The following is a 21053-nucleotide window of genomic DNA, read 5'->3' as shown; positions in this document are numbered from 1 at the left end:
ATTCATTTATCTACTCACTTTTGAAACAAAAGTGAATTAGTGAACATATTAAGAACTGTTAATATCTTAATACATTTAGAACCACTAATTCAACAACAAATATCACAATTAAGAAAATCAACAACATTTAGCCACCGAAGAATTATATTATATTACATTAGATGTATAGTTATATATATATATAACTTCACGGTTAGGTTTGGTCTAATTCAGTTTTAAAGGACCTCAAATCATGATCAAATTGTATTTTTACGGTTTCACGAATTTGGAATTGACATCAAACCAAACTATTAGTAAACCGAACCAAATTGTCTGGTCCAGTTAGATCCAATTTGAATTTTCGATTTGGTTTGATTTTTGAACACCTCATTTATATTCAAAGTTATGAGTAGTTTACTCTTTTCCTCAAATGTACACCAATCCGATTATAGAAAATATATATACAGGGGATTATATACATTATATTAAGTGGCATCAGATTGACTACTCTTTTATATTCAGTTTGTTGATTTAAGGTATTATCAAATCCATTATATTAATGGATTATAGGATAATGTATTTTGATCTCTATTTAATTATCAAAATTATTGTGTCTATTGGTATCTCCTCTATTTTTCAACGCATATGATGAGAGTTTGAGTCTACAAACGGAATAATGTGAATGGTGTGCATGAATTTTATGCCAAGGACATATATATATATATATATTCCTATCCAATTTATTATCTTTTAAATTATTCTTTTAATTATGACAACTAACTCATGCATTCAATTTTATTTCTAATTAGATTTGAACTCTTAAGCCTTCCATTTAAAAGTTAAAGAATATGAGAATTAAATTCTAATCCATTGATAGTCTACTGTAAATTATCCTTATCATACTATATTCGGATGTACTTACTTTTCAGAAGTAACTAACTAAATTTAGATTATAATTCATAAAAATTGGGTAGTTAATTAATCTTGAAAATATTGTAGATGTGAAATAAAAAACATTTAATATTGTCAAGAATTGACCCAACGAAATAGGCAGGAATTAATAAGATCACGATCATGAAATTGATTTACGGAAGAAAGTTTGAGGAAAAACGAATTTTTTTTTTTCATGGTTTATAATTAGAAACTAAACGCATCCAACATTTGTGCTTTTAGATATGAATACCAAAACACAATTCATCCTTGAAGCAAAGGATGATACAAAATTACAAATATGGTCAAAAAAATAAAAAATTTACAAGTTATATTTGGAGGTATTGATAGGAATGTCAATTTTTATCGCCCCGCCTGGGCCCCGCCCCGTTCCGCCACGTTAATAACGGATATGGGAACACGTATTATACCGTTGGGGCGGACATGGATACAAATTTTGTACCCGTCGAGAGTCACGGGGCGGGTAAGGGTTCAATATACATATCCTAGGGGCCCCGCCCCGCATATAACTATATTTAATATATATATATATTAATAAATTATTTTAGCGGCTTACCTAACCCATCTCTTACAATTCTAATTTGGGATGTAAACTTGGTATTAAATTTGCTTTTGTTTTAGTTATGGTGGAAGTTGGAGCTTAGAACTTCTTGTGATTTGGTTGTATTAAACTTTTATTTTTGTTTATTATGTTCTTTGAATTATGTTATGTGGATGTTATTTTTTTTATTTTTGTTAGAATACATAATTTTATTTATGTTGTGTCATTCCTATGCTTTGCACATTTAAATAGCAAGAGTTTAAGTTCCAAAAAGTAGGAGAAAAAAATTTGTTAGTGGGGCGGGCACGGGGGCACAGTATTTCCTAACGGGGCGGGGTTGGATATCAAAATTCAACCCGTCGCGGGTCTCGGGGCGGCCATGGACTTGACAAAAATTAAAAGGGGCGGGGCGGGATTTAGGAAAACCCGCTCCAAACCCGCCCCGTTGCCATCCCTAGGTATTGAATTGAAACATATAAATAAGTAGAAGAAAAAAAATGTGTATAATTCAGTAAATCAATGTCTAACAAAAACTAACTCAACAGGAACAGCTCACATGTCATGTCTTATGTACCTCCACTTTAATTACTAAATTTCCAAAAAACAGCCAGACTGGACATGGCCGGTGAATTCCTCCGGTGCCTCCACTTTTGTCCACGTCGGATTCTTCAGGTCCATCACATAAGCTCTGTGGGGCTCACCAAAATTTGCACAACCAATCGCTAACAACTTGCCCTGCCACGTGGACACATACGTTGCATTTGACACCTCAGCAGGTAGTCCCGTGATGACTTGCCAAGTGGCACCTTTCATAGTCCGTACATTACCTTCACCACACATGTAGATCCTTCCATCACCGCCATCCACACAAGTCCTCGGGCACTTGGCGATATCAAGGAAATCCTCATGTACTTGGGCCCACTGCCCCGTGGCCACGTCAAATGCTTCAGCGCTTTTCTCGAATCGCCCTTGCATTTCTGTACAATATCCACCAATGACATGGAACTTGCCACCGTGGAACAACCCCTTGCACTCGTCCCGCTCCCTTGCCATGTCAGGCATTGGGACCCACTTGTCCTTCACCACGTCATATGCCATTGCGGATCTTAAAGCATTCTTATTCTCATCATGACCGCCCGCAACGAACACCGTCGTATCAGAATCAGAAGCACAGGCAAAAAATGACCTTTTGCCACCTGGCATATCAGCCCCACTGCGCCACTCGGCCGAGACAAAATTGTAAATAAACACCAAATTTGAGGCCTCCCAACTCACCCGGTCACACCCACCCATTACCACCAGATCCGACCCGATCCCGACAAGCTGGCAAAACATAGGCAACCCATCAGAAAATCCCTGCACAGGTGGCAGCTCCCGCCAATTACCAGTCTCCGGGTCACAGAGTGTGAGCCGGTAAACCGGCGTAGCCGAGACCATGAGCCCTCCTTGGTGATTCCGGTTGGGGTCAACCCAAGCCTGCGCCATCACAAAGATAGATCGGCTCCGGCCAACCGCCTTCCGGAGCCGCCGGAACTCCGGCAGTTCAATCTCAACCTTCCATCCTCCACAGACTGAAACAGCGGTTGGCAACTGATGGAAAGGAAGACGAGTCAGACACTCGATTGCGACATCGTTTGGAAGACCCGGAATGAGATCCATGAATACAGTAGCAAAGAGAGCTTGTGTTATAGTCTTACAGAAGAAGCAGCAAAGAAAGTACAACAAATTAGAAGAAGAGGGAGAATAGAAGTGGGTCGGATATTGAATGCAACGTCTTCCATTTAGATTGTCTTATTTATAGAAGGATATTGAAGGTTTGATACAATGATACGGAATTAATAATTTAAATTCCCACCATAGGATTAACGGCCTCTACTTACTTAATCTATTCCCCAAAAATGGAATTTTCTTAATGCCCACATTGTTGAAAAAAAAAAATTTTAATTTATTTTTACTGTAATAGTGAAAACGTGATAATTAAGGTAATGTTATTGTATGTTGAATAAAAAGACGTATATTCTTATGCGATCAAAGTTGTCAATTTAGAGAAAGACAAGTCTCGTTTTGGATTGTCACAAATGGTCATTGTTGATGGGCCCGTCATAATCCAATGGATGGTAAATTATTGTCTATGTGTACTGTTTGTGTTTGATTTTTATTTTATTAATAATAATAAAGTTTTAAAAACTTCTAAATCCGTAATTGTCAAAGGGTGTGAATCAGATATGAAACGGTATGATATCCAATGGGTATATAAAACCTCTTGCTTAATAGGTAATTTTTAATTAGTGTCTTTTGATTATAGATGTGAAGAAACCGGCATATAAATACATTGTACTTTTACATATTTAATCTTAGTTAATTATATTCTATTGTCTTCTCATTACTCATTTATTGTAGACATGTATGTATTAGTTTATTATATATGAGTTTTTGGGGGCAAAATTGTAATGGAAGACTTACTGATTATCCTCTCTCTATGAGTATGTATATGGAGAAGAGCAAATTGAGAAAGTTTAAATTTTGGGCAAATATCACAATTAAGATTTTTTATTTTTTATTTTATTTTATTTTATTTTATTTTTTATGTGTGTATAGGGATGGCAACGGGGCGGATATGGAGCGGGTTTGGCTAAACCCGTCCCCGCCCCGTCTATTTAGTGACAAATTCATACCCGCCCCGTGCCCCGAGACAGGTTTAAATATCAAGTCCATCCCCGCCCCGTTGGGAGATGACAATACCCGTGCCCGCCTCGCATGCCCCATTAACATTTTTTTTTCTTCCTTTTTTGACTACTGGAATAACATATATATCAATCCATTGGCATATGCGGTTACCCATGTTTTTCATAGTACTGAAAATTATGAAAAAGAAAAAACCAAACAAACAAATAAACAATTTACCTTTGGTGTATTCATCAAATTAGCAAGAGAAAAAAATTTCAACCAAACTCCCAGAAAAATCAGTATCAAAATATTATATTTAGAATCGGCAATTGAAAAAAAATAAGAACAAACCTAAATCGACTCAAAGAGCATTAACAAAGTTGTCACTAGAGTCTCTCCCTCTCTCATGAATTGTGAAATGGTAAATTGAGTCCAGACAACAATTGATCGACTAAAAAATAATGGATTTTCTTCTTACCAATCTCTCTCCTACTCTACTCCTTCGTCAGAAGACAAACCCACCACTATTCACCACCACAACCCTCCTTCTCCTCACCTTTCTCCATTAACAAAACCCAGATCTTCTCTCTAACTTGTGTTGCGCAGGTCACCCAAACATCAAGTACGCAGGAAAAACTTGAAGAGAATCAAGAGATCTTACCAGAGATTCAAATGAATCATCGATCTTAACTGCCTAAGTGGATCGAGAGTTTGGTTTTTGGGTAAGATGCGCCGACCCCTGTGTTGTGAACTTGCGGATGTGGAAGCACCGCTACTATGCATTAGGGTTATAACTTATATAGAGTAACTTATAATATGTATGTATATATATATATTTTTTAAAATTTAAAGAATTGTATATAACGGGGCGGGGCGGGGCGGATATGAATCAGAACCCGTCCCCGCCCTGTGACCCGCGGCAGGTACAAAAAATGTATCCATACCCGCCCCGACGGTATAAAATTTGTTTCCATATCCTGTTATTAACGGGGCGGGACGGGGTGGAGCCCCGACGGGGCGGTAAAAATTGCCATCCCTATGTGTGTATGCATTAAGTTTGAAAAAATGATTAAAAAGGGGTTTGGGGTCATTGTTTGGTTGCAAATTTAGTCATGACATTTTTAAGATATAAAATTTCAAAAATATTATTTTATTTTCCAATAATGCCCTTATATATAAAAAGTAACAAAAAAGATGGACACTTTAGTCATTTCACATTTAAATATTTTGTTATCCTTTTTTTATTCAGTTATAAAGGAATACTTTGATCTCTTCAGTATTCCGACTATTATTTGCTCAAAAATTGAATGTTATGGATTTTTTAAAACATTTAGGAGGTTATACACTCTATATGTATAGTGTATACCATAGGGATGTTTTTCGCTCGTGACTTTATAGAGAATATCGAAGTTGTATCTTTAAGTATTTTATAGTCCGATAAAACTTTTTTTGTTTGTTAAATTAGTCCGATGAAACTTGATCACAAAGAAACTGTAAAATTTTGGACAATGCATAGTCATCACAAGTTTCTTTAGGGCTGCACAAAAAATCGGTCGAACCGAATTGAACTAGCGGTCTAGTTCCGGTTCCGGCTCCACACCAGTTCGGTACCGGTTCTAGTTCCAAAATTTTGGAACCGTGGAGTTTCGGTTCAGTTTTGGTTTAAAACCATTTGGGACTGAACCGAACAGGTTATATATTGTACGTGTGTATAATATTTATTATTTATAAATTATACAATATAATGATAATATATATATTATAATTGTTTGAATCAAATATAAAGTGGTTTGGCGCATTTTGAATCTTCAACTCCTTCTAATATATTATTATTTCAATGTTTACATAAAATAAATAAGAATAAAATACTAATGATCATTATTTCATTAGTCCAAAATGTTTGGTTCTTGCAATAATAGTTTATAATAATGTTGATTACTTTATTAAAGTGAGTTAGACATACTTTAAAGTAACGAATGTGATATTCAGTAAGCATTTATGCATTAATTTAAATAACACATCAAAATTATTATTTTTTTGTTGAAAAAGTAAACAATCCATTTTTAAAATTTTTATAATGGGAACCGTAATTCGGTTCCATGTCCCAACGGTTTCGATTTTGATTCCAATTTTTTAAGAACTGTTGAGAACGGTTTGATTCCGATTCCATCAAGAATAGTACCAAATCAAACCTTGTGCACCCCTAAATTTCTTTACTCTTTTTTATTTTTAATACTTGTTATTTAATTGAATTTAACTGCCTCATTTAGTCATTTTGTCATAGACTAGTTTTCTTAAAATATGTTCTCACTATGAATAGAATTTAACTCTTTCATGATACAAAACTCTTTGAGAGACATACTTATTTAATTGAATTTAACTCTTTGATGATACAAAAACAAACTAGATTCCGGACTCGTGGTTTGCTAAGTTTGTGTCAACGCCCCCCCAATAAAGACTATTCAGATATATTGTAATTAATTTAGGTGATTATAATTTGGATTTATGAAAGTTTATCATCTTACTAAGTTGGCGGTAAAGCAAACTCATTTGAAGAAGAAAATGTCAAGATAGACAAACTTACTTGATTTGTCACTTAGAAAATAATTCTCAAGAACTGTAAAAATAAAAAACTGTTTTGACCCAACTATAAAAAAAAATAGTCTTTTTATAACTTAATTTTCATAATAAAAACACTGAATACTTTTGTACAATCTAATTTTCAATTCTCTAAAAAATTAAAAATTATTTTGAGTGACAAATTAAGTCACCCTTTTAAATTATTTTCAAAGAATATGGAAATACAATAAAATTTGAAAGTTGATTTGAACAAGATATGTCTTATGAACTTTTACAGTTTGAGGACGATCTTGACACCATGGGTGATGTAATATTGAGGATATACATGGAAGACAGGAAGATTGAACTATGAATCTATTGAGGGTGTTTTTTTGTCATTTTGACAAAGCTTTTATGCTCGTACGTGGAATTGGTCTAAATTAGAACAAAACTGGACCTAGGGTCAACCAATAAAATCGTATTAACTTATTCAACCCGAAGAACCTGGTCTATGTACTCAACATTTTCTGGTCCTTGGAATGGATTCTAATTGGCTGTCACTAACTTATGGCTCAAGTCAAGGAAAATGTTTCCCCAAAAACAAAACGTATTTTGCACTGCATGTGGTCCCCATTAATTAAGGTATTGAGATTGCGTACTTAAATATTGTTTAATAATTTAATTCAGTTCTTAATTCTGAACAAATTAAATATATTTTTTTTGATAAATTTGAAAATTAAGTATTAAAAATTTTAAGAACTAAATTTTAAGTACTGTAGTTTTTAAGTGGTAATTAAAAAATAAATATTTTTTGATATTTTAAAAATATTTCAGCTTCAACATTTACTGTCACTTAAAATTTTATCTCATTTTGAGTAGTGCTCGGAGTATTCAGTAATATTCAGAATGCATTATCAAACACACTTAATTAAAAAAACTCTTAATTCGTTCAGAATTAAGCTCTGAATTGAGTTATGAAACAACACCGCCGGCATCCCAATTGGATTGAATAGGATGCTAGTTTCTCTTTCCAAATATACAAAATGGATACATTAAAATCGGAATGAGAAGACATCAACTTTGTGCAACAAAATATAACTATATTGTCTATCATTTGTATCCATGTTATCATGGTTGGTAACTCAACTTCCTTACTTTTCAAAATAAAAAGTCGTTGGGTTAAGTTCCTATAAAGGCTAAAATATGTTTTTTTTGATAAATCTAAAAATTAAGAATTGAAAATTTTAAGTATTGAAGTTTTTAAGTGTTAATTAAAAAATTAATATTTTTTAATATTTTTTAAAAAATTCAACGTTCAACACTCGCTGTCACTTAAAATTTTTCCTCATTTTGAATGGTGCTTAGCGTATTAAGTGATATTCAAATTGTGTTATCAAACGCACTTAATTAAAAAGACGCTTAATTCATTCAAAATTAAGTTCTGAATTGAGGCATCCAAATTAGATTGAATGGGATGACAATTTCTCATTCCGAATTTGTAAGACTTAAATCATGTTTTATTAGATGTTTCAAACAAGTCATGCATTTTCCTATTTGAGTTTATGCCATGCTAATGATGAGTAATGAAATAACAAAATAATATTTCTTTCTTTTCGTTGATCAGTTTCTAAAGTGTTGCTTTCTTTTTCTTTCTTTCAATTATTTTATGGACAAAGTCACAAAACAACAAACAAAAAGTTGTTTGAACAATACATATTGGAATCTGGAAAAAAGAGACATTGAAGAATGGTGTTACTATTAATATTAGATAGAATGATCAAATAATTAGACTCCTTTCCACCCTGTCATTAATTTAATATCATCATCAATCACATGTTTGATTTAAATTAAAGCATAAAAACAGAATTAGTAAAAGTCTCAACTAAATTAAAGGAAGAATTGGGCTCAATCATTCGCATGATTTATTAAATTAAAGACATAAGGAATTGTGCTCAATTAAATTTAACAGAATAATTGGGCTCAATCATTCACATGCTTGTTAACCAATTGAATTTTTTTTTTAATCGAAGAATCAACTCACCTTCTAGTAACTTAGATTCTCTAATCAAACTCTGAATATGTTAATCACCCACTAATCGTACATTAGAAAGCCTAAAATTAAAAGTAAGCACATTAATAACTTTTTTTACTATGTTTACCTGCATGAAATTGAAAAATTATTTAATTTTATAAAAAATTGAACTAAAATTTTCTCCAATTCAATTCTCCAATTTTATGTGACCAAATATAATACTTCAAATTAATTAAGGTTAAATATATAACGCCAATCTCTAGGATGCCCAATTTGATTTAGAAAATTTTATAAAAAATTGAACTAAAATTTTCTCCAATTCAATTCTCCAATTTTATGTGACCAAATATAATACTTCAAATTAATTAAGGTTAAATATATAACGCGATTAAATATATAACGCCAATCTCTAGGATGCCCAATTTGATTTAGAAAATTTATGTCGTCCAGGTGGGCTGCTTATCAAGTCATTTGCGGCACAAATATGTCTCGTAAGGAAAGTGCGAGGAAGAAATAAGGAAGATTATGTATATGTGTGTGTATGTGTGTATTCAATGGCGAAAAAAAGGGCAAATAGAGATTTGAAAAGAGAGAGCAGACTGAAGACAAAAAAATGTTCAACAAAAGAAAAGAATAAAAAAATGAGCCTTTGACTCTTTGTTAAAGAGAAAAAAAACAAGAGCATGAAGACAAAATCGAAAAAGGAAGATGAAAATGAGATACAAATGAGGATGAAAATGGGATGCTGAAACGTTTTAACACTATAAATGAGAAACTAGCATGTTATTTGTATTCAAATTTCTAATTAGTCCACTCTCTTCCTATGTATATATATAATTAGTCATTCTTAATGGCTGTACATATATGTATCTACTGTCACAGTAAGAATTGACCCAATGAAACTGTAAAGCGTGATCCGTTTACTAATAGTAAAACTAATACTAGTAAATTATTAACATCACGTTCAAGAAATTGATTCATGGAATAAAGTTTGAGCAAATGAGTTAATAGCTTCCTCATTACAATAATATAAGTAAGACTGTAAGATGTTGAATATAATCTCATAAAAATCACCGAAAACGTATCACTATTAAATGAATAGTAAAAGTGACGCTTGGCATAGTAAAAAATGATGTGCGTTTTGTACTGAAAGTGGTTTAGTTTGATCACCATCTTTAAATGAATAGTGGATCTTGCACATAAATGTTAAAGAGCATTGGGAATGCTGTAATTGATGAGAGATTGTTAAGTTAATTTCCTTTTCAACCTTGTGTACTTTCAAATTCAGCTATTTTACAATCGTGCAAATGGTCAATAACGGTAAATATGGGGTGGGAAATGCAGTTTTGACCTGTGACGTCAGCGAATTAATCAATAATTCTCCTCTGGTTGCTGAGATATGTGATTAGGGTTGCAGAATCTGGATCGTACACCATGCTTGCTTCGTCTTATTCCAATGTCACAATAACATCATAACACACAGGACAGCACAAGGATAACCAACAACTTAAGAATTTAAATTCCCTTTATCTATTAAAAGTTAATAATTGGAATGTTATGTTCCTACTTTCATTTTTCATAAATTCTCTCCACTTTTGAAGTGTAATGACATTCATATCTCTAACTCATATACAAGCCAATCAAATATTAAGGATAATTTTGTTATTGAAGCTAATAATTATGTAAGATTTGTATGAAAAGGTCGACCAAATGATATTAAACCGAACTCACACTTCAAGGTCCGAAATGGGACCCACATAAAATACACTTCCAAAGTTATCCTAGTGAAACAACTAGCAAAACATGAATAAATTAGGGTGTGTTCGGTTACATGGAATTGAAGTCTTTGAATTAAAATTTGTAGAATTTTATAATAACTAAGAAAATTGAACCAAAAATTTCTCAAATTTCACAATTCCAATTCCATGCAGCCGAACACACCCTTACTATTTCAAATTTCAGCGCTCAATACAAAATGCACCCTAATATGCAAATCAGATCAATCATGTTGACCTTTGGCATCTAACAACAGCAAGCATCTAATCTGCCTAGAGCATCGCAGAGGTATATCAACTTTCCCTGCTAATCCATAAAGAACATACAGCCTCCAAAGACGTTTCAAACAAAAACAAAGATCGTAACTGAAATAACACAATTGTGTTCAATAAATCTTTGTAATATCAAAATTCACAAATGCTTCTGATATTACACCGTACGGCATTTGCATAATTCTCTTTAACAAGTATTCATGTAGCAACACTTTTCCAATTACTTGTTACAAGTACAACATCGGCTATTGGATTTGGAGCAAACAAGATAATCCACAAAGTATTTTCTTTTTGTTGAACCCAGAATTATCTCAACCATATTAAACATAAACAGAGATCTCAATGCAGAGCTGCTAGTTCAACAAGTTCTTTGTATTTATCAGGAACATAAGATTTCACCTTGATAGTAGGTTTCTCGTTGCCCTTTACTGGAGACGCGTACTTCACCCCAATTACTGATGTCAGGCCTGTAACAAGACACAATTACGGTCAAATTATCTGACCCCTCACATAAAGACATAATTTAGTGGCTTTTGAGTTTTGACTGGAGTGATAGAACTTTAAACAACGTATTTCAAAAATGAAAAATATTGGAATTTTCCGAGCATACACAGCTAGTGTAAAAATAATTTTCTGGAGGCTCAACATGCATATAGCAAATGATAATTTTAGGTCAAATCAAAGTTTGAGTCAGCGTGTTGTACATATAAAATGTCAAAGTTTTATGAAACTTCAATTATAAAATCAATGTGTATTGTAATGCATATTCTTAAAAGTAAACAAAAACAAACGAGAAAGTTAAGGAGTTCATTTTGAAAATACTTGAACCCTCAATTTTCCATATCGGGAGGTTAAGGAGATACCACATAAGTAATAAGTATAGGAGTATTTGATTATAAGCAATTTAATTTATTTATTGTTGTGGATGGACAATGTAAGTCTAGAAAAGCCCATTATTGGAAGTTGGAAGTTACACGAGACTAGAATTGTTAGTCATTGTTGAGGATTGGAGTTTAGTTGTAATGGGCTTACTTACAAATGTAATAGGGTTAGCGTCTGTTAGCTTCTAGCGGTAATATTATTAAGTGTGCAAGTTCTTGTGTTCACTGGGATGATAAGGGAGTCTTATTTCAAATTTCTTCCAGTTGTGTAGAATTTAGAGGCTGGTTCTCCTCCGAGCAAACCAGATTTAAAAGGATGGTTGCGCTCAAAGAAAATTTAATTTTTTATATTTTAATAGACAGGCACACAACAAAGAGTCATAAAAATTATAGTAGCTATTAGGAATCCTATTTCAATTTGCTGAATATTTCAGTGTACAAGTCACAGGCAAAAATTATTCAACACAAATGCAGTATGGAATATAGTGTTTTAAAAGAAACATTTAGTGACAAACTAGTACCAAACGAACAGGCTCTAACGGATGTTAATGGCCATACTTCCAGCACCAGCAGTGCAGAAACATAAAAAAATAAAAGATGTTGAAGCTAAGTTAAATCTACCACTCAAAAAAATATATACCAATGTACTCCCAAAGAGTTAGATGATCCGTAAAGTAGATAATTTGTGGCCAAGGCCCACTCAATTCTTTAAAGTGTTACATCATACTTCCTCAAGTAGGAAAAAAAAAATGCATCACAAACGGTACAAAGTTTTTATTCTTATTTTTTCCACTCATTTTCAGCTGGCTGAGCATGTTTAAAATCTCACTCAGGTAACAACAAACATACATTGGCAAATATGGGATTCCCCTAATGATATATAATATGTTACAACAACAGAAAACATATATTAGCAGATGACACTTAAAGTAGAACAACCAATAGAAAGATAATTTTGATAGAATCATATACATAAGTACTCACTCTCATGTATGCGGCCATATAAAAATCTTTCGCCTTTCCAATACTCCAAAGGTCTCATCTTGATTCTAGAGCTTCGCCTTACACCAGATTCCCAAAACGTACCAGCCGCTGCCAAGACAACATATATACAATTATTCTAACAAAATAACGAAGTATTCATATAATTCATGAAGTAAATTGATGAGTGAGACAACACCTGCAAGGCTTTGCCTACGAGAAAGAGGTTTTCTTTTGCGTATTTCCCGTGGAGGTTTTGTTGCTTTACTTCGCTTATTAAATGATATCCTTGAAGGGTCCTGAATCTCATGTTGCACAAGGAAAAATATAATTGATCTATTCAACAAAATTTATTCAAAACAAGTGCATAATTAAGAAAAAGGGACCCACCACCATAAAGTACATCATTTAATTCATAGATTCCTTGCATACTATTTTACATTCCAAAGACAAAACAGAAGAAAAGGTGAAAAAAAAAACTGGATAGCCATAGGCCCATAACATAACAAAAAACGAATCAAATATCTTATAACGCCACTCATTCCTCTCTCATGTCTAAATCCTTTCTGGCCATAGAAAGGGCGCACTGGTATTAGTTAATCATTGACACACAAAGAATCACTTGTGTCAAACCTCTAAGATCAATTACTTTAATATAGCTCGATGGGAGACCAAAAAAAAAAAAATCAGAATTGAGAATACCAAAGCATTATAGATGCTCTTGATTGTATAATTTTTTATTTTTTTTTTAAAGGACTAAAGGAAAAAGAAAAGACATGACATAAGAAAACAAATATGAAGAAATAAAGGAAGAGTATATGTACATGATAAGAAATACGGACACTTTATGAAAGTTGTTGTGTCTGTGTCAGACACACGACCCTTAACAGGTACTCCTGGACACATGTTGGACATGTCATGGACATATCCGTAATTTAAATTTACATTTCACTATTTCAAACATTTGTTGGACATATCTTGGACACTTGTGAACACATTCCAAACATTACTCAATACAAGTCATGTATAACACAATCACAACTAACATTAGCCACGCCCAACAATCTTGAAAATAACATTAATACATTTCAAAGTGGCCAACTTTTTTTCGTAAAGAAATATAACCTTATACACATAATCACCAAAGTCAATCATGCAATGACACATTTTCATACAGGACAAAAATATATAGTGATGACAGAGTAGGAGAATGGCAGCATATATAATATGATAGTCTTCACAGTATTCACATAGCTTCATCTTTTAAATTATGCAACTCCTAAGTGTTGTTTGATAACTCACTTTAGTACTTAATTCTGAATCAATCAATTGATTATCCATTAAGGATAAGGTGCTGTTTGATTAGACTGAAAAATAAGTACTAAAAATTTAAAGAACTGAACTTTAAGTGCTGAAGTTTAAGCAGTAATTGTCAATTTAGATTTTTTTTTTTAGATGATCAGCATTCAGTGATAACTCGTCACTTAAAATTTACCTCATTTTAAGGGGCACTATTTTATTATTATTATTTTTTTTTTTTAAGTGATATTCAGAATACACTTCTTAGATAAGCACTTACACCATTCAGAATTAAATGCTGGATTGGGTTATGACACACCATCTAATTTCTACAATTTTAAGCGAGGGAGACCCTACTTATCACTGAAAAATGAGCACCGAAAATTGAAACAGGATTCGACATGTTGGTGCATCCGTGACGTATTGTAATAGTATTTTGTATTCGTATCTGTCTGTGATACTTAGTACGCATGCATATACATGTGCAAAGTGCAAGAGATCTCTTATTATGTCACCAAAACTAATTCCCCCTTTTACAGCCCTATATTAGCCTTCACATAGCTTAAACCATTTTACTTTCCGGAGGGGGAGAGAGAGAGAGAGAGAGAGAGAGAGACTTTAATAAATTTTATGATGGAAAATTTTTAGCCCCCCATAAACCTTTTTTTATTTATTTGATAATAAGCCCCTCACCAACTTGTTTTGAGCCTTTATATATGCACATGTTTAACCCTAAGCAAGCAACAAGACACCTAACTTAATGCCCATCAAAAATAAACTTCAAAACTAGAAATAAATCATATGAAATAACTTCTAGAATTAGAGTCTTTCTCAAAAAGTAATAACATAATCCTACAAAAACTGAACAGAAATGTAAATTTATCCTAATTGTAGGACCTAGCGGTCTGCACAAGTATCGCAAATTGGAAATTCTGTTAGGCAATAGCTGTTCTTTTATGTAACATGAGCTATTTAAAACCTTGGGTTTATACGACCCTATACAAGGTCTTACACATACAATAAAAAACGAAATTAAAGCAACGAAATGTAAAACACACAAACAAAGAAACAACAAATATTTGCTAATTCCCATATCAATGTAAGCTCAGTGTCACTAAATGCACCCAGAAAGCAAGATTTAATACAACATTCTTAGTTAAACATGACAAGCACAACACCAGAACACAAAATTATTAAAATGACCAGGAAAGGAGACCTCATTATGTTGTTCTGGTGCAATATCTGGAGCTCTGGAGGGGTCATTCGTAGCATGGTGTTCAACTGCAGCAGGACTTGATTGATCTGAAGAAAATACATACAAACTATAGGTTGAAATCTTTCAAACGTATAGATTACAAGATAAAAGCAACTTACATGATGTGATAAGAAAGTATCTGCCAAGGCAAAGAAATTAAAAATTATACCTGCATGATAATCACAAGAATTATGGAAGCTCATTATCTATGGTGAATTCAGAAACTTGTTTTGGACTTCGATAGCTTTTTTGCTAATTTCTGGGACAACCTATAATCTGATTGCATTTCCCTCAGAAGGCGCAATTAGATAAAAGAATGTCACGGAACTTGGAACAAAAACCAAGAATAACATGATTCTCAATAGGTATGGGGATGTTAGTCCTGGCTCACTACAGCAACATATCAAATGTCATCACATGCAAGGAAAAATACGGATGGTCTTAGACTCAAATTTTGGGGTTATACCCTTGTGTTAAACTTCAGTAGAAAGAGAAGAACAACTGATTTGTGTATTTCGAGGGTTTCATTAATTCCATAGGAATTCTAGAAATTGATCACGCAGCTGAGGCATGTCCCTACAGCATGCAACCATACCAAACAAGAGTGACACTTGATTACTCCCCCAAAAAGTGGAAGCAACTCCGAAGTGATTCACAAAACTTCTGAAGATCTCCAGAAGTTTGAAATAGCGCAATTCTAAAGTTGTTTCGCACATACGAGCGAATGTTTGCAGAGTTAGCTAACAAAAGAAGGGAACTTATAAAGAATATTGGGTCACAATTAAAATGGCAGAAACCACAAAACTAACTAGTCTTTGCCTTGTTGGCAAAGTGGAAATGTGGTTTTCTTCATGGATAAATATTTGGGTGGTGTGTGGGGGGTAGGGAGGTAGCGGACTTGGCATTGTATTGTCACATAGATTGGGCATAACTTGATTATGGAAAAATCTCTTGATATGGGGTAAAATGACTTCACAACCAGTGGACCGGATGCCCCAAAGTGGGGAAAGTGGTGCGTGCAAAATCGCATGGAATGGTCTAATTGCATTACTTGGGCTAGGCATCTGAAAATTCATGTCAACAAGAGGGCACAATAGTGGTACTGCAGTGGGTCCACATGGAATCAATTGTGTAGATATGATCTGAGCAAATGGCCAAAAGCACAGAAAATTGGGCAGAATATGACTGGACAGGGGCAGTGTCCCAACTATTAATACACTTATTGGAATTGGAAAATTAAAACTAACTCGTATAGTGACATAAGTAATTGACATTTTCCATTATTGGCAAATCAAGAAAATCTCATGGTTCTCCTTCCATTCAGTGCCAGTAATAAGCCATTTAGGCCAACGAGGGTACAAAGGGTGATTAACTAAAAAAAAAACTGATGCGAGTAATGAAAATTGAAATGTAACAATGTAACCCAATGCCCAAAAGGCATTCAAGGTAAAGCTTTTCATGGTATCAATCACTGTTTCACTTGACCTTCTAAACATAATTCGCCAATTTTACATTTGTATTGATGGCGCACTTCAATATCAATTTGACATTGTCTTAAGAAGATACTCAGATTTATTTCTGTAGGGAAATGAACAATTCGTAATTATTAAATTGTATAAATGAACGAACTACTGATGCAAGTACCAAGAAAAAAGGAACACAATAGTTGAGGCTACACTACAGAAAATTAACTTCAAGGACTCCATATCCCAAATCACCTCATAACCTATGCATCTTACATCAGGCAATGTTGAAAGTAACAATCTAGCAATATGTCTTGTAAAGTCAAATCAGGAAACGATTATCATACCCAACTGACTCTGACTGCTTTTCAAGTTTTCAATAGTTGGGTCCTCAGTGTTAATATCTGGTACAGCAGGCGACAATGCTTCCTGCCGCATATCTCCAGCCTGCACCTTGTCACAACTCACAAGACATCACAATCTAGCATTCACTATCAAGACTTATACAATCCTCTACAATTATTGTATATTCACATGTGCAAAGAAACTTACATTCTCCTCCATTTCAATGGGTACATATGTTTGGGAATCGGCGTCAGCATGCCCAATAGAGTCCTTGATGTTAATAAGTGGTTGCGCAGATGACACAGCCTTGTCCAACATATCTTCAACCTGCATCTTCTAATAAAACATTATAATCTAGCAATCAGTATTTCAAGACTTCCATAATCCTATAAAATTTATGTACATCAAAATGTATAGAGAAGTTTACATGATCCTCCATTTCATTGGGCCCAGTTCTCTGAATATCCATTTCATTAGGCCTACTGACATCATCATCCAACTGCCTCTCATCAATATTACTGCTCTCGTTGTTATGTTCCAAGTCACCATGAGATCCACTTGACCTAACATCAATTCCAACACTACGTCCGCTCGATTTGTCCTTTGTAAATGTTTCAAAGTGATGAAAAGAATCCCTTCTTATCGACGCTGGTGTACCGGTATTAGCAACTATATTGTTATCCTTTTCAATAAATATTGACTTCAACTTCTCAGAAACTCTCATCTCCTTGCTCAAATCAACCTGATCTGATTGTTTGGCAGTGCATTCAACAGAAGAAGGATTTTTGGATGGTGATAGATCAACAATAACAGCTGAAAATGGATCACTTGACATATTTGACTGCAAAATTCGCTTTTTCAATATTGATATTGCAGCAAATGGACTTTTGGGTGGGGTGGCTGAATCTAGAAGATTAATGGGGCTTTCTGCCACCTGTTTATGCTTTACAGGAGTTTTGCCACTTCTACCTTTCACCATATTTTGAATGTCCGATAATGTGTTCCGAGGCCCTAGCAATTTTTCTTTCGACACCATAAAATCATTCCTTGTAATATCATGCAAGTCAGGAAGGCATAATTTGTCCAGATCAATAGGTTTGATCTGCAAGCTCTCCTGCAGAAAAGATAATGTCCCATCCCCATCTAAATTTTCACAATTACTGGATAGTAATTCATCAAAAAGTTCATTGACTCTGTTCTTGGTCTTATCAATTGATCCTGTTCAATACATAATGGTTATCAGGTAAATAACAATAACATTAATTTGAAATCGAGAAAAATTCACCATTTCTCTTTGATAGCGTTCACTCACCAGCTAATTCCTTTTCCTGCAATTCAAAATTTGGATCAGTTGTTTCTGGTGGCAAACCATACCTAGGACTGAGAATATCGAGTTCCAATGTCTCTTGAGAGGACATAAAAGTGTTATTGTTTTCAGAAAGTGCTGATGCATACTGATGATGCTTGTAACTAGCTGACTTCCTGAAATAGAAAAATGATTCGGGTTTTATATACCAAAAGTAGAATATAAAAAATTATAAACCCACACCATGAAACGGATATTATTAGAAGATAGCTGATGAGAAGTCCTGATGATACCCCAGAAGTCCCGGTCGACGGCGTCTTGCAGTTTTGGATGGATTGTACTCATTTACATGTGTAACGACTCCAACCTTCTGTCGCTGTAATTCTTTTTTGGCATCTGTAAACCAATTACAGTACAGTGGAAATGATAGCACAACAATATTCGTCAAACTAACTCAGAAAGAAGAATGATAAGAAGTACAGGCAGTGAGATCTTACTTTCAAGCCTTTCATGTGCCAAGAAATATTCCTCTGGGTCTTGCAGTTGAGCAATGTCCAAACTAGGTTCCAGACTAACAGAAGGCTGACTGTTGAACGAAAACATTACTTAGTCAGATTTATAGATGTTTCTAAAGAACGTAACTTGCTGAGAAATGTAAGCATCAGAAGCTATAAGCTTTACTTTAAATTAGGCTTCAAGGAAAAGCGAGCTCGCTTACGGCCCAAAGCTGGTCTTCTTTCTTGGGGATTTTCCTTACCCTTTGCGGCAATAGCTTCATCTTTGCTCTCAAATGCTGCAAAGTGGGCAGAGCTGGAGTTCAGAAGTTCTGAACCACCATCAATGATGACCTTTGCCTGCTCTAAAAGCTTACTGGGGCTTCTTAAAGCCTGAGGACAGCCACAAAATAAATTAAAAAATAAAAAATTAACTTTATTGTATAGTTGAAGTGTATGTAACACAATGGTGTCCAAAATATGTTCTTCGAGAATCAACTCATTGAAAACTCAATTTTCACTAACTAGGCAATGGTTTTTTTTATTAATTTCTCTTTTTTTCTGTTGAGAATCACATGATGAGAAAATAAAATGAGGTTTTAAATGTTAAATTTTCAATAGACTGGTTCTATTAAAAAATTAAAACCCGCATCAACTGGGGCTTCTTAAAGCCTGACAACAGCCACAAAATAAATTAAAAAATAAAAAATTAACTTTATTGCATCAACTGAGCCCAAATTCCCAATACACTCATTGCCTTAGTAGGGTTATGGTTCACATTTTCAGGAAATCATGGTCAAATACAAACATACAATTCAAACTCTCTTTTTTCCATATGCTGTCTTGGAGGTTAAACAGATTGCAAAAAGAGCAATTGTCGTCATCATTAAGAGTATTCTGCCAAAACAATTTCTAAAAACGCAAGATAGTTCCATGAATATACTGAAGCAATAGGCTTAAATTATTGGATTTTCACTCATGCACCCAAAAAGGCTGTGAATACCACGAAATACAATCGTAAACTTTAATTAAAGATGTACGTGGCAAGCGGTTCCAACTTCCAACAAAAAAATATCTATTTCCTCAAAATCAACTCAATTCAAATTATATTTTACTCAATATCTCATTTTACAGTAACATTCGGACTAATTGCTTTGATAAAGCACGAAAACAAAAGGAAATTGCCGAGTTGAGCCATAAACTGTCGCAAAAATGGGTCTGTAGAAAATAGCATATTCACTCAACAAATTCAACAAAAATATTTGGCTCGGTGGCTTGAAGTTTCCCAATTTTCAGAAACCATGACAACAATAAACATAGTGCTTGAAAATTCTTCTTCTTTCTTTCTTTTTTCTTTTTTTTTTTTACTATCTATCTGTTTTCTCAGTCGACGAACAACGTGTATAAGAAATTGACAAGGGTAACTTTTATAATCAATAAGTGTACTCTTCCAGCACAAATTTAGTACGCAATAGATATGATTAATAAACTAGTGCAGATCAATTAGCTCAAGTACTAAACCCTCTTGTGGAACCACACACACCCGTATGCTCAAATGTATGTTTGGGTATATGGAATTACAGTAACCATAACTTCAGTAACTTTTACACATGATTGTAGCTTAAAATCTAATGAAATTAACTGAAACTCAAATCAATAGTTAAACAAAGTATGAAAGTTGAACTATATTGTTGTGAACGCGTGACCTTACCATTCTTTTTCTATAGAGCTAGGACTAGTGAGAATAGGACAAAAATCGATGTTAAATGAGTGAAATTACCATTGATTTCATGTAATTGTGGATAGATTCAATGTCGTCGGGATCATTGGGCGTTGGGACATTCGTCGAAACCCTAAATGTTCGAGGGAACAAAGTGAGACCAGAGTGGTTGTCAAGCGGATCAACCAGATCGGAGCTTTTAGGTTCGTTCACCATCGTTCATGACGAGTTCAGAATGAAACCAGAGAGAGAAAGAGGGAGGTGGGGGCGAGAGAGAGAGTTTCTCTCTACTTTCGAAAATGTAACTGAGCGGGAGTGACTATCAGGTATGAAGATCGTATACTTATCAATTAAGTGGGAAGAAACATGATTTAATATTTGGACAAACTGCAAAAGAACCCCTAAACTAGTAATATTACTAAAATCACTCAAGTCACATAAATATAATGGAATGTGAGTTGGAATTGAAATGGAATTGAATGACATTGGTGTCATTCTATTGTTTAGTTGTAAATATAAAATGTGTATGAAT

At 33.9% G+C, this 21053-nt stretch overlaps 2 protein-coding genes across 3 annotated transcripts; both read right to left on the bottom strand.

Annotated features, from left to right (window-relative positions):
- Nucleotides 1–1955: 1955 nt before the first annotated feature.
- LOC132285307 (F-box/kelch-repeat protein At1g80440-like) lies at nucleotides 1956–3223 on the bottom strand. Its single transcript, XM_059787477.1, has one exon. It carries the CDS (start codon nucleotides 3128–3130, stop codon nucleotides 2060–2062), a length of 1071 nt encoding a protein of 356 aa, XP_059643460.1. The 5' UTR covers nucleotides 3131–3223; the 3' UTR covers nucleotides 1956–2059.
- Nucleotides 3224–10845: 7622 nt separating this feature from the next.
- Nucleotides 10846–20848, bottom strand: LOC132284344 (centromere protein C). 2 transcript variants are annotated; one of them, XM_059786441.1, is made up of 12 exons: nucleotides 20582–20848; nucleotides 18989–19194; nucleotides 18805–18893; nucleotides 18601–18703; nucleotides 18314–18483; nucleotides 17429–18219; nucleotides 17209–17337; nucleotides 17004–17103; nucleotides 15155–15240; nucleotides 12839–12938; nucleotides 12643–12750; nucleotides 10846–11244 (listed from the first exon to the last, which is right to left on the bottom strand). In XM_059786441.1, the coding sequence occupies exons 1-12, from the start codon at nucleotides 20735–20737 to the stop codon at nucleotides 11117–11119; spliced, it is 2166 nt and encodes a 721-aa protein (XP_059642424.1). In that variant the 5' UTR covers nucleotides 20738–20848; the 3' UTR covers nucleotides 10846–11116. The 2 variants fall into 2 exon arrangements, with proteins under 2 accessions (XP_059642424.1, XP_059642425.1); XM_059786442.1 differs by having other exon boundaries at nucleotides 17209–17328.
- Nucleotides 20849–21053: the final 205 nt, after the last annotated feature.

The sequence above is a fragment of the Cornus florida genome, unplaced genomic scaffold, assembly GCF_030987335.1.
Source record: "Cornus florida cultivar Cherokee Brave unplaced genomic scaffold, ASM3098733v1 CherokeeBrave_3.0.0_Hap2_Chr11, whole genome shotgun sequence".
NCBI lineage: Eukaryota > Viridiplantae > Streptophyta > Magnoliopsida > Cornales > Cornaceae > Cornus > Cornus florida.
Note: the sequence above shows the minus strand (reverse complement) of the source record. Positions and strands in the feature narration are given on the sequence as shown.